The sequence below is a fragment of the Mustela erminea genome, chromosome 13, assembly GCF_009829155.1.
Source record: "Mustela erminea isolate mMusErm1 chromosome 13, mMusErm1.Pri, whole genome shotgun sequence".
Lineage (NCBI taxonomy): Eukaryota > Metazoa > Chordata > Mammalia > Carnivora > Mustelidae > Mustela > Mustela erminea.
Genome location: NC_045626.1, coordinates 63,979,586 through 63,992,712, shown reverse-complemented (window position 1 = coordinate 63,992,712; position 13,127 = coordinate 63,979,586). Strand labels below are relative to the sequence as shown.

The following is a 13,127-nucleotide window of genomic DNA, read 5'->3' as shown; positions in this document are numbered from 1 at the left end:
TGCAGCAGGGATGGGGCTGCAGGAATGGATGAATAAAGGGGAGCACAGATAAGGGGTCCAAGACTAGAGACCATTGTCATGGTTTGTGGCAGGAAGAGGAACCTAAATCAGAGTGCCTTCCTGAGGGTGGAAAGGAGGCCAACTGCCTGCTTAGGGAGGGGCATTGCAAAGTGAAGGGGGGTGCGCAGCTTGGATAGTTCCCACTGTGACTTGATGACTTCATGTCTGGTGTGCCTCCTTGGGGATGGGGATACATACAAGAGCCTCTTGTGGTGAGAAATGAGTCCAAAGATGGATGTGGCAGGCCTCTGGAACATGCTGGACAGCCAGGTAAAGATACTGTGTGTCATGTTCTCTCCAGGAAAGTCCTAGTTTCCTGGCCTCTTTGACTCTTCTGAGGCTTTATTCTCTGGACAATAATAAAGAAAAATGCAATATATACCCAAGTTTGGGTCTTTCTGGTTGAGGCTCACATGTAGAAACCAAGCCTTCTTCACACTCTTGTTTTAAAAGCGGGGAGAACCAAGCAGAGTGTGTTAAAGGGGAAAATGGAAGAGGGAAGGAGAAGGTATAAAAGCTAAAAACTGATAAAGAGAAAGAACAAGTCAAAAAGAGAAAGTATTTCCTAACCAGTTCCCTTCCATCTCTGTCCCCGTCTCCTCAGAAATACTGGGGGCAGCTTGCAAAGATACCTCTAATTTTGTAAATGGGAAAGGAGGGGATAGTGTAAGGTTTGGAGCTCTGACTAGCCCTGTGAGCCTCCCATGTCCTAATCGCAAGCCTGGGTAGTACCCCAAACCCAATTAGGGAGTTGGGAAGACCAGAAAGATGGCATATGTAGGACACAAGTGTGACCCACATGGAGCTGTCCTTGAGAGAGAGAACTAGGTATTGTTTTTCTTTCATGGACATGAATTTTCTACCCCCTTTCAAGAAACCAGTGCTTAGTGCAGAGTTTGGTGTCCCATGTTTCCTTACCCTAAAGGCCTGATTTGAGGATTACAAGGATAAAATTTAGAATTGCCTGGTAACTACTAGGCATCCACTGATTGACAGCTGGAATCCTCATCAGATTAGTTCTAGAACATTATGTTAGTTTAGGGGTACTTAAAAATCAAAATATAAATAATATCAATTGACTGATTTCCTTTTTCATATATATATATATGGGAATTCCTTAACAGAGACATTTTAAATATGTACTTTTTTTTTTAAGATTTTTTTATTTGTTTGAGAGAGAGAGCAAATACACAAGTTGTGGGAAAGGGGCAAAGGGAGAAGGAAAGGAGACTCTCCACGTAGGGCTCGATCCCAGGACCCTGAGATCATGACCTGAGCCAAATGCAGACTCTTAACTGACTGAGCCACCCAGGCACCCCTTTTTAAATATGTACTTTTTTTTTTTTTTTAAAGATTTTATTTATTTATTTGACAGAGAGAAATCACAAGTAGATGGAGAGGCAGGCAGAGAGAGAGAGAGAGGGAAGCAGGCTCCCTGCCGAGCAGAGAGCCCGATGTGGGACTCGATCCCAGGACCCTGAGATCATGACCTGAGCCGAAGGCAGCGGCTTAACCCACTGAGCCACCCAGGCGCCCTTAAATATGTACTTAAATAGCCTTCTGATTAGTTATAGAGTGTGCTGAAAAATAAAAATGAAAACTCACAGAAAACTATGACACAGATCACTTTGTAGTCTTGTTACACAGGTATTAAGATTTTGGAGTATTTTCTTCTCGGTCTTATATTTCTGTATCTAAATTTAAAAAAAAAAAACAAAAAACAGGCTTCATGTTCTTTAACACAAACGTGCACATTTCCCTCTGATATTAATCTTCCTTACAGCTTCATTTTTTAATGGCTTCATAATATTTTTTCACATAAAAATAATGTATTTAAGTACATTGATTTGAGTAGCCTGACTTTTGATTATATAAACATATCATTACCACCTACACAACAGTGAATTTCTGTTACTTCAACACCTAGTGCCTTAAAAATTTGAAATTGATTTTGGTATTAGTGATAAATTCAGAAGAATGTTCAAAATGGATGTAGTTGCTCCCCATCCATTTATTACATGTTCATACAAAGTGTGCCTTTTGGAGCGTGTAGGTGGGATATGGGTGCGTAAATGCTTTATCAGAGCTCTTGGTTTACATCGATGTCAGTGCTGCTGTATACATTTTGGAGTGTAAGCCACAGACATTATGATCAGTACATGATTACCTCTGCCATAACCACTCTTGTCTGCTCCCCATCCTGTCCTCTCCTACAGCCCATTGCCGAGGCACCATTCAAGTTTGACATGGAGCTGGACGACCTGCCCAAGGAAAAGCTCAAAGAGCTCATCTTCGAAGAGACAGCTAGATTCCAGCCGGGATACAGATCTTAAATTTGTCAGGTACCTAGAGCTTTAGCCACATGATAAACCCTGGTGAGGGAGAGAGAATATGAGTTAAATGTTATTAAAAAGAAAGATTTCCTTGAGTTCCATGTGGAAGCTTCCTGTGCTTAAGTCAGAAAGTCTGGTGAGCAATGCAGTGGTATCAGTAAGATTTTCACAAAATTGTGTTTAAAAAAAAAAGGAAATGCAGATCTTGATTTTAGAGAACATCCATAAAGAGGGGAAAGAATAGTGTGGAAACTCGAGGGAGTGGAGGAGTGAGAATAGTGTTCAAGTCTGTAGAAACGAGCAGCGAAGTCAATAATTACAACCAGGCCTGAAGCATTTGCTGGAGAAATGCTTCGGACAGAGCAGCCCAGGAGAGGCTGGAGGTGTTTCTCCGTGGACAGCAGGGTCATGCACAGCCTGGTGGCTGGTGGCTACATGGCTGCTGTGCTTGCAGCAAAACGGGAGGCTCCGTGAGGGTGGCGAGAGAAGAGTGGCTTCTGTGGCGGTATGTGTCTGATAGAACTGTGTCTCTGCTCCATTCTTCCTGCCCTGTCCATTCTGTTTTTATACATTGGGATCTAGAGACGGTGGTTCAGGCTGAGGGTTGGCAGTTGCAAGGCTCAAAAGCAGAAGCTGCTTGGGGTGTTTCACACAGACACCGTGTAACTGGTCAGAGGCCTTTAGAATGGCTGGATAGGAAAGGGTGGGGTTACCTGCAGTAACTCCAGGAAGCTGTTCCCAGGGGCCTCCAGCTAAAGGAGCAAAAGTAAAATGGTGTTAGCCAGGCTCCTTGATCATCACACAGCCCAGCTAGGGTGCTGGGCACCTGCTATAACTGCAGCTGTTAGAGCATCACTATTGCTGTGAATGGGGCCAGGAGCCTGTACTGCCACTGATGGGGGCGCCCTCTGGAGCCTGAAGCTGCCGTTAACTATCCAGTGCCTATGAAACCAGGAGCCTCCCTCCTCCTCAAAAGTCGTGTGTCACTAAGAAGCAGAAAAAAGGAAACCTAGCTTTTCCTGCATTGCCGGCCTTTGGCAGAATCCCATCAGAAGCCAGTCACCAGTGAAGTCCAGCAGTACAGTTGACAGTCTCCCAGCCCTGTCATTAAGGACAGAAGACAAAGGAAGGGTAGAGAGAATTGAGGACTGACATAGCCAGCTCAGCCTCAGGGGGCCGTGGAAACCATCAGGCAGAGTAAGGCTGGGAACCAGTAGAGAGTACACTCTTCTAGTGTGGAGGAGAAAAAATGGGGTTTTCAGAAGTCTGGTAACTTTGGGGCGCCTGGGTGGCTCAGTGGGTTAAAGCCTCTGCCTTTAACTCAGGTCATGATCCCAGGGTCCTGGGATCGAGCCCCGCATCAGGCTCTCTGCTCAGCGGGGAGCCTGCTTCCCCCTCTCTCTCTGTCTCTGCCTGCCTCTCTGCCCACTTGTGATCTGTCTGTCAAATAAATAAATAAAATCTTAAAAAAAAAAAAAAAAAAGTCTGGTATCTAAGCATGAAGGGTTGGAGGAGAAGACTGGGTGGGAGAAGAGCTCAAAATGAATCTGTGAGCTTCCAGACCAGAGGGCTAGAGGCTTGGATGAGGGCTGTGGAGGCGAGAAGTGGTGTTTGGCAGAGTGGAGGAAATGCAAAGTCTGAAAGACTCCAGATTTACTGACCCTAGCACCTGACACTGGACATGTCCTAAAAGACAAACTCAGAGTGAAGTGTGGAAGAAGCACCAGCTTGTGGGACATTAGGAACAAGCTGATAAATAAGCCCTTGGGGATGAGGAAGAGGCTGAGGAGGACAGAGTCTAGCAAGGCTTGGATTCATTTATCCTTTCATACCCCATGATGTTAGAGTCTATTAAAGTATTTATGTATAATGATCTGTAGGGTCACTCACTGACAAAAAGTCAGACCCCAGGACCCAACCGCTTTGACTACTTGAGTCTCCTTGGGTTCTCCATCCTGGTCCCTTTGCTTGGTGCTCACAGTGGAAAGGGTCCTGTCTCTCCCAGAGCTTGTTTCCCTGTGTCTGCACAAGGTCAGATCAGCTGCATCAGGGTTTTGGAAATAAAGTTTTATCTGGCCCTTTACAAGTACAGGTTTTCTGACCCCTGGCCTAGAATACTGAGCCGAGCTACTTCGGTTGCTTTTCTTTCTTCACAATCCTTTTAACAGCTCATTTTCCTGAAGTCCGTTGGTGGCCTCTGTTTTTCTCCATCTTTTTCTTGGTGAGCTCACACATACTGCATACTTCTTCTGGGACAGGCACATGTTAGACTCTCTAGGGAGCAGAGCAAACCTAAACCTGGCCCCAAAGGAGCACACGGTTTAGTAGGGGACGAAGACAAACAGAACTGCCACACATATTTTTAGTGTGCGAGAGAATGCCAGGAAGGAGGGAGGTGCTTGGCAGTGTGGGGCTGGGGAGTCAGGTCTGCATGGGAAGCTGAAGCCCAGGCTTACCGAGGAGCCCGCCTCTCTCTCATAGGCATCTTTGGTTTCTGAAGCATCAGGAAGGTGATTCTAGGGCACTAAGGATATTGGGTGACCCAGAGAGCAAGGTACCCTTGGGACTACTCGTGCAGCTGCTGGAGGAGGAGGGCAGTGCAGCTGCCACAGGACAACGAGACAAAGGCAAATGTGCTCCTAGGGCTTCAGGGCGCAACTGCTGGCCTGATGTCTCCTGACGGAGGCCACAGCGGCTGCCAGTGTCCACCCCACTTTATGAGAGTCCAGGATTAGGGCTTGTTACCAGGGAAGGGGTGGCAAAGACAGTCACTCTGTGTTTAGTTCACTTTTGCCACGGGAGCAAAAGGCACAGTACATGATTATAGCCTGACTTTTTCCCCCAGCTTTTTGTTACTGAATCATAATTGACATATTAGCTTCAGGTGTACAGCATAATGATTTGATTTTTTTTTTTTTTTAAGATTTTCATTCATTTATTTGACAGAGATCACAAGTAGGCAGAGAAGCAGGCAGAGAGAGAGGTGGGCAGGCAGGCTCCCCGTTGAGCAGAGAGCCTGATGGCAGGGCTCGATTCCAGACCCCTGAGATCATGACCTGAGCCAAAGGCAGAGGCTTAACCCACTGAGCTATCCAGGCGCCCCTGATTTGATTTTTATACATCACAAAATGATCATCTCTATAGATCTAGTTACCCAGTGTTTCTTAAATTACAATTTTTAACTATTTTGAAAAGTTGAGTTTTACAATAGAAACCCGTTTTCTCCCATATCTGTTCATCTGTTCCTCCATCTGCCTGTCAGTCTATCTTACTTCTTTCTTAATGCATTTCCAAGGAGGTCCCAACATCTAGATTGGCTTATAATTTAGTCATTAGAATATAAAAGTAAATCCAGAGGAAGGTGGATCTGGGGGCACTCATTAAATTCTGGGCCAGGTTCTTTCACAAACATTTTATTTTGTTGCTCACAGCAACAATGACTGAAGTCAGTATACAGCCCATGTTTATGACTGAGGAAACTGAAGATTGCACGTGTTTAAGCATTTTGCTGAAGATTATACACTGTTGGCAAAGTTAGGCAGCTCTGGGTCTTTGGACTCGGAAATCCCATTTTCTTCTAAGTTCAGTATGCTGCCTTGGAGGAGTAGTTCTGTGCCCTGGAAAAGGCTGAGGAGCTCATTCACAATACTATACCACAATGTTACTGAGTTCCCAGCCTGCAACAGTGAGATTAGACGCTACAAACTGGAGTGTCAGGGAGGTACAGGTGCTGGAACATACAGGGACTTTAAAGAAAGGTGATGTTGACTGCCCAACCACATAGGAAAGAACTAGAAAACGTGCCCACACAGGACCTCAGAGTACAGCCATGGGGACACCTTTGCGGGAGGGGATAGCAAAGCCTACTCCAGGAAAAGCCCCACGTGTCCCCTCCTTGACTCAGCACAGGCTTTACTGATGCCCTCAGTGGTCTGAAATGATCGGGGGTGTTCATTATATTTCGTTTAAGTGGGTCAGTTTTAGATAATGTGTCCAGTGAAAAGTTAAAAAATATGTCTGTGGTTAACTTTGTGACAAGCCTCCTCTTGCTAGAGGCTGGTGAAGGTAGGTGCCTAACTTCCTTCTAACTTTCTTCTGCCTGTTGGTGAATTTTCTCAGACCGATTAATTTCTCCCAGACAGTAGATTTGGCTGCAGTTCAGAAGAACGTATCTCTAGAGGGAGGTCATTTCCCATCTCTGAGTCCATCTCCTTGTCAGAGAGTTGGGTTATAACAATCATTCTTCCTGCCCTGACTCCTGAGTGGTAGATGAACTCCCATTTTGCCTGAAAGTACATTGTGAAATACCAAAGTGACATTCTGCTAGATCATACTAGCAGACATTTCACAACAGTAAGGGTCTCTCCAAAGGGAAGATCTATTTTGTTTGCATTTTGACACACTTACGTTACCCTCCAGCCATCTCAAGCAGACTTCCTCATCAGAGCCAAGAACACAACGTGATTGGAGTAGTAGTGTTTCACTTCTCCACAGCGTGATGCAAAACCAATGGAAACCTTTGGATGAACCTAATTCATTACATATGGATGCCTTAGGCAGTGGTTCTCGGAAGTGTGGTCCATCTGTGCCTTGCCCCCCAACAGTCTGTGTTTTAACAAGCTCTGCAGAGGATTCTGATGTTCACCCTTGAAAACTATTAGCCTATAAAGGGTTAGAGTAGATTTGATTTGTAATATAATCTCTTCATGTAAAATAGAGATATTACCATAATGAAGGGGGGAAGGTGTGCTTCTTGTACTTTGATGGTGTGACACTTCTAGTAGACCTCTTGCAGGTGGGTCCTGTCAAGTATAGAGGATGAGTGAAGACTTGTCTGCGGGATGCCACCTGCTGTCTCTCAGGGAGCTGTCCTTCAGGACTGGTGGGGCCACAGCTGTCAGATCACCCCAGACCTACGTGATCAGAACTATCTGCTGCTTCTGGGAACCATGCCATGGCTCCCTGCCTCACCAGAATCCAAGCCCACCAACCTCACACTTCCAGCCAGTACTTCATTTTGCTTGTCCTGCTTTGTTGCAGTTGTAGGGAACTTGACTGTTAAAACAACACGCTTGGCACTGTGTGGTTGATTCTGTCCTAACTGGACATCCAGAGAGGGAAAGAGACCTGGTAAGAAGGGGAGGTAGCAGGAGTGCCTGGCTGGTTCAGTCAGTGGAGCGTGTGACTCTTGATCTCAGGATGCAGGTTTGAGTCCCACATTGGGTGTAGAGATTTAAAAAAAGAAAAAGAGGTCACAGATGAATGTTTTGCGTGTGTGTGTGTGTGTTTCAGAAGGGCGCGGAGAGAGGGAGAAGGAAAGAGTCTTAAGCAGGCTCCATGCCTAGCATGGAGCCCGATGTGGGGCTTGATCTCATAACCCTGAGATCGTGAGCCAAAATCAAGAGTTGGACACTTAACCAACTGAGCCATGCAGGCTCCCCAAATGTGTGGGGTTTTTTCCCCCAAGATTTTATTTATTTGCGAGAGAGCGTGAGCAAGAGACTATAATCAGAGGGAGGGGCTGAGGGACAGGGAGAAGCAGACTCCCTGCTGAGCAGGGAGCCTGACATGGGGCTCAGTCCCAGGATGCCAAGATCACGACCTGAGCCTAAGTCAGACGCTTAACTGACTAAGACACCCAGGGACCTCCCAAATGTATGTTCCTTCTTTTTCTTTTTCTTTTTTTTTTTTATAAAGATTTTTATTTATTTATTTGACAGAGAGACACAGCGAGAGAGGGAACATAAGCAGGGAAAATGGGAGAGGGAGAAGCAGGGTTCCCGCTGAGCAGGGAGCCCAATGTGCAGCTTGATCCCAGGACACTGGTACCATGACCTGAGCCACCCAAGGACCCCCCCCCCCAAATATGTGTTCTTTACAAAGACCTTCAGATCCTGGTTTTGACCATTGGAGTGGTGGGTACCGTAGTTAATAAAAGGCACCTGAGGAACACTGAAGTCTGCCGAGCTGCAAGTGTGCATGAGTGCGTGTGTTCCCTATTTCACAGAAATAGGGAACCTCCTCTGAGGTGCCCAGGGAGAGGCGCCTGCAGACTGGAGGCCGAGCCCACTCCTTCAGAGCTGCCCTGTGATGCGCGCGCCCTCGTGGTTCCAGGTGAAATGACCTTCCCCCTCTGCTTCCCATTTTTCCAGTTTTCGTAATGTTGGTACATTCTTTTCACTTCTCTATTTTCCTAATATTGCTGCTAATGTTGTTTTAATGTGGGTCATTCTTAACTCATAGGCTTGTTTGTTTGTTTTTCAATAGGACAAGGGCTCAGAGGACTGGACATGCTCAGACATCGGTGTTGTTCTTCCCAGTTCTTGACCCTGGTCCTGTCTCCAGCCCGTCTCGGCTTACCCACCTTGACTCCTTTGAGCCGTTCGGAGGGGCGGTTTCTGGTAGTTGTGGCTTTTATGCTTTCAAAGAATTCCTTCAGTCCAGAGAACTGTTCCTGGCATCCCTGTGTGTGTCACCCACTGGTGACCTGTGGCAGTATGTACTTTCAGTGCACCTACTGCTTACCGTTGCTTTAGTCACTAATCGCTTTCTGGTTTGAAAGATGCAGTGGTTCCTCCCTCTCCTGAATCCTTCTTATGTGCCGCCCTGCTGACCCATGCAGTCACACCAGAGATAGTTCTTTCCAAATTGGCTCTCGTCACTGGCCTCTCACTTTATGATAGGGAAGGCTACTACCTAGGGCACTTTAAGTCAGTGACAGCCCTTTATTTGCACTTCATCTTTTCACCATCAGCATTTCCCCAGAGCAGGAGCATGTGGAAACACCTGGGATGTCTTTGCAGCCTGCAGCAGGTGCTCCCATCTCGGGAACCTTTGGGGGCACTTGCCCGTGTCTTTCCTCATATCATGTTAGTCACTAGCATATTTAAGGTTTGTGCTGTTTGCCCAGCTTTTAGAAAACTCATTTTTCTAAATAAAAGAAAGAAGTACTGCACCCAGCAACTTCACTGTCTAGATTTACTGTGGTTTCTTACACTATTCATAGAGGTAAAACACTCGCCCAGATGTGTTATCTGCAGTACTGTTTGCAAGGCTTACACAGAAAGATTGAAAGTGGCAGCTGCACTCGGGATTTAGTGAGAGATGGACACCGGAGCAGGGCACTAAGGAAGGCGTGTGGAGAAGCAGCCCGCAGGCCAGCCGGATGTCACAGGGCAGAGCTGCACACGCAGGGGTACGCATGCCCCCAAGCTCCTTCACACGGCGTGCCACGTTCAGTGTAGCCACGTCCAATGCCTCAGGATTTAGCAGAGAGGAGCCCTGCGTCTTTAAATAAGAAAGTGTACAATTCTTTTTCCTCCTCCAGCATGTCAGCATCTCAAGTTCATTTTTCAACCTACGATATAACAATTTGTAATAAAGCCTTCATGAGCTCATGACATGAAGCACTGTTCTGTCATCAAGTACTCTCCAATGTTTCTGATACAGCTGAGCTAAGACCATGAGAAAAAGCTAGCACTAAGTCATGTTTGGAGCTCTAGCCCATATTATCCTGATCTCTTTAAGTATTTGTTCCTGCCACTGCATACTGTGGCGTTGACTTGGTGTTCTGTCCCAGTGCGGTGCCTCCTCTTTACTCCCCCACTGCTCTCTGTGGTGAGAAATTTGCCTTGTTCAATAATTACTGTACCCTCGCATGACTGTTACAGCTTTCTGTGCAGAGATGACTGTCCAAGTGCCACATGCCTATGATTGAAACGAAAACTTTATTGTTACCTCTGAGTTTGTGTCCCACGGAAATGCTATCCAGCAGATCACTTAGGAAAACTAATTCTATTTTTAGCTTTTCATTTCTCAGCTGTCCTTTTTTTCTCGTTTGGTTTTTGACAGCAATGGAGAATGGGTTATATAAAGACTGCCTGCTAATATGAACAGAAATGCACTTGTAATTCATGAAAATAAATGTACATCTTCGATCTTCATATTCATGTTAAGATTCAGTGTCGATTTCCTCTGGATCAGCGTGTCCAAATGGACGGTCCGCTCCACTCTGTGCTTGGAGCAGAAATGCTTGGGGGCCTCCTCTTTCCACCCAGGGAACTGCCCCAACACTGGTTTATATAAAATGATTTAGAGGGCATTTCTGTAGGGTCCTGGTTTCCCTTTGCATAGCAGAGAATCGACTCTCTGACATGTTCCTTTACTCAAATCATAGGTCTAAAATAATATGTCAAACTATGGTGAAGACGCCCAAACGTCAGGTTGCATTCTCTGGTTCTTGTGTGCCCCAGAAATGCTGCTGGGCACCATCTGAGTGCTGGGAAGGACTGCCCAGTATCACTTGGCCCACACCAACCGGCCAGGGTGCTGATGTTCACACCTCACGGGTGAACAAAGGACGGCTGACGCAGCCTCAGAGATCAGAACCACATCTAGATTCTTGCCCTAAAGTACGTGATTTTCATCTCCGTGCTCGGAGCTGCCATGTAAAGGTCTGCACGGCATTGATAGGATAGAGGTTTGACTGTTACTTGATATATTGGTGAGTCAGTTTTCATTTTCAAAGAAGCATTGACAGTTTTCTTACTCTTATTTCTTTGTCCTTTTTAAATGGAATGTTAGTATTATGAGGTTAATCTGCAGTCCTCTAAATAGAAAGCCATAGCCTTGGTTACTAATACCTGGGGACTGCAGGCTGTTCCATCCCCCTCGCTGGTACTGTGGAGTCAGATTGGCATGAAACCACTAACTGCATTCTAGAATCACTGTAGTCGTAAGTTGTGTGCTTCTTCTTAATCATGCCAAACTTGGTTTAACAGGTCAGAGAATTGTCATAATCAAGGTACCTGTGAAAAGTACTAGCTATTACGTGTGATAGGCTTGTCATTTGGAATCTTCTTCCATCTCTAAAAATGTACTGCTTAGATTATCCAGATTCCTTATTGGTGATACTGAATGCCTCCATTTTTAGTATGCTCAGATAAGCTTTCAGACTAATGGCTTTTTTGGTGTCTAAAAAGTAAGCAAAAAACTCCTATTGAAACATTCCAGTCTTTTCATTTAGTGTGAAACAAAATACCTAACGAAGCCAGTGGAATGGATTTGAGAGAACTCATGACGACTCTGTGCTGACACAAGTCTTCAAAGCTGAGGGAGACACACAGACCATTTTGATGCATGGGTAGAAGAATACCATTGTGTTTGTGTGCAGTACACAGTGCGTGGTGTGTTCACAGTCTGTCCTGCTGCTGCAGGCATAGGTGATGGGTGTGCAGGGTCCTGCTGGCTTTTGGAGCCACACGTGGCTCATCACTGGTTGTGTCTAAGTAAAGAGTCACACACGTATGCTGCCCACACCGCATGCCACATAACGTTCAAACCATTTAGAGGAGACTGTTTGACCTTTATTTGCTTATATGTTAATATGGTTTTTAAATTGGTAACTTTTATATAGTATGGTAACAGTATGTTAATACACACATATGCACACATGCTTTGGGTCCTTCCATAATACTTTTATATTTGTAAATGTTTTGGAGCAATCCCAAGTTTAAGGGAAATATTTTTGTAAATGTAGTGGTTTTGAAAATCTGAGCAATCCTTTTTGCTTATACATTTTTAAAGCATTTGTGCTTTAAAATTGTCACGCTGGTGTTTGAAATATGATACTCGTATAGTGCAGATGAGAAGCATGTAACAGTAGATCTGTGGTCTCTCTCACTGTAAGCCAGTTCGGCATCATGGATCGGAAACGACTGGGAATCCAGAGGGAATTCTCTAGGGTTGCACCAGGTTTACCTAAAGCTTGTTGCCTTTTTTGTGCCGTTCATCCGTGTAGAGCACTCGAGAAAGTTCTGAAACTGCTTTGTATCTGCTTTGTACTGTTGGTGCCTTCTTGGTATTGTACCCCAAAACTCTGCATAGATTATTTAGTATAATGGTAAGTTAAAAACAAATGTTAAAGGAAGATTTTATTAAGAATCTGAATGTTTATTCATTATATTGTTACAGTTTAACATTTATTTGTGGTATTTGTGATTTGGTTAATCTGTATAAAAATTGTAAGTAGAAAGGTTTATATTTCATCTTAATTCTTTTGATGTTGTAAACGTACTTTTTAAAAGATGGATTATTTGAATGTTTATGGCACCTGACTTGTAAAAAAAAAAACTACAAAAAAAAATTAGAATCATTAAATTGTGTCCCTGTGTTACCAAAATAACATAGTATTGCGCATGTATAGCTTAATTGGAATTTCATATGTGAACATAAGAAGTCGTCTCATCCTTTATTACAGTGCTTCCCAAATGAGTGTGTTTGTAATTTGACTTTGCTTATAGTAACCAGTGATAGAACCATAAGCTGGTACTCTGAAGGCCAGTGGGATTTTAGTGCTCCATCAGGTTTTCCAGATTGTTCTTCAGATGCTTGGCTGTAGAATGGGGAAGAAGGCAGTGCTGGGAATTCAGACACGGTGCCCATGTGCGTCTCTTCTCATCTTCCTAAACTTCAGCACCACTGCTGCCAAGGCAGGTGTCCTTGGCCGCCTCTTTTTTCAGACCAAGATACCATGAATGTATTAGGGACTCTTGAACATTTGGTCCTTCTCAATACTGGGCATCGTGCAATGACTTACAGAACAGAAATACTGGACAATGTTTTGGTTTGGTGGTATAGAAAGAGCACAAACTTTGGGCCCATACATGTGGGTTCAAAACCCACTGTCTGCTGATAACTGCAGCTGGCTTTGGGCCATTGTGCTGTTCTCTGCTT

At 44.9% G+C, this 13,127-nt stretch overlaps 1 protein-coding gene across 2 annotated transcripts in view; it reads left to right on the top strand.

Annotated features, from left to right (window-relative positions):
• The window catches only part of MAPK1 (mitogen-activated protein kinase 1), a 110,012-nt gene extending 97,436 nt beyond the window's left edge, over positions 1–12,576 (top strand). Inside the window, exons 8-9 of one of the 2 annotated variants that reach the window (XM_032310395.1) lie at positions 2,277–2,402; positions 8,661–12,576. In XM_032310395.1, the coding sequence (XP_032166286.1) occupies positions 2,277–2,393 (117 nt within the window). In that variant the 3' untranslated portion in view covers positions 2,394–2,402; positions 8,661–12,576. Of the gene's footprint in view, positions 1–261; positions 292–2,276; positions 2,403–8,660 lie in introns of those variants that run through there. The other variant, XM_032310396.1, reaches the window with a different exon arrangement.
• The last annotated feature ends 551 nt before the right edge of the window (positions 12,577–13,127 follow it).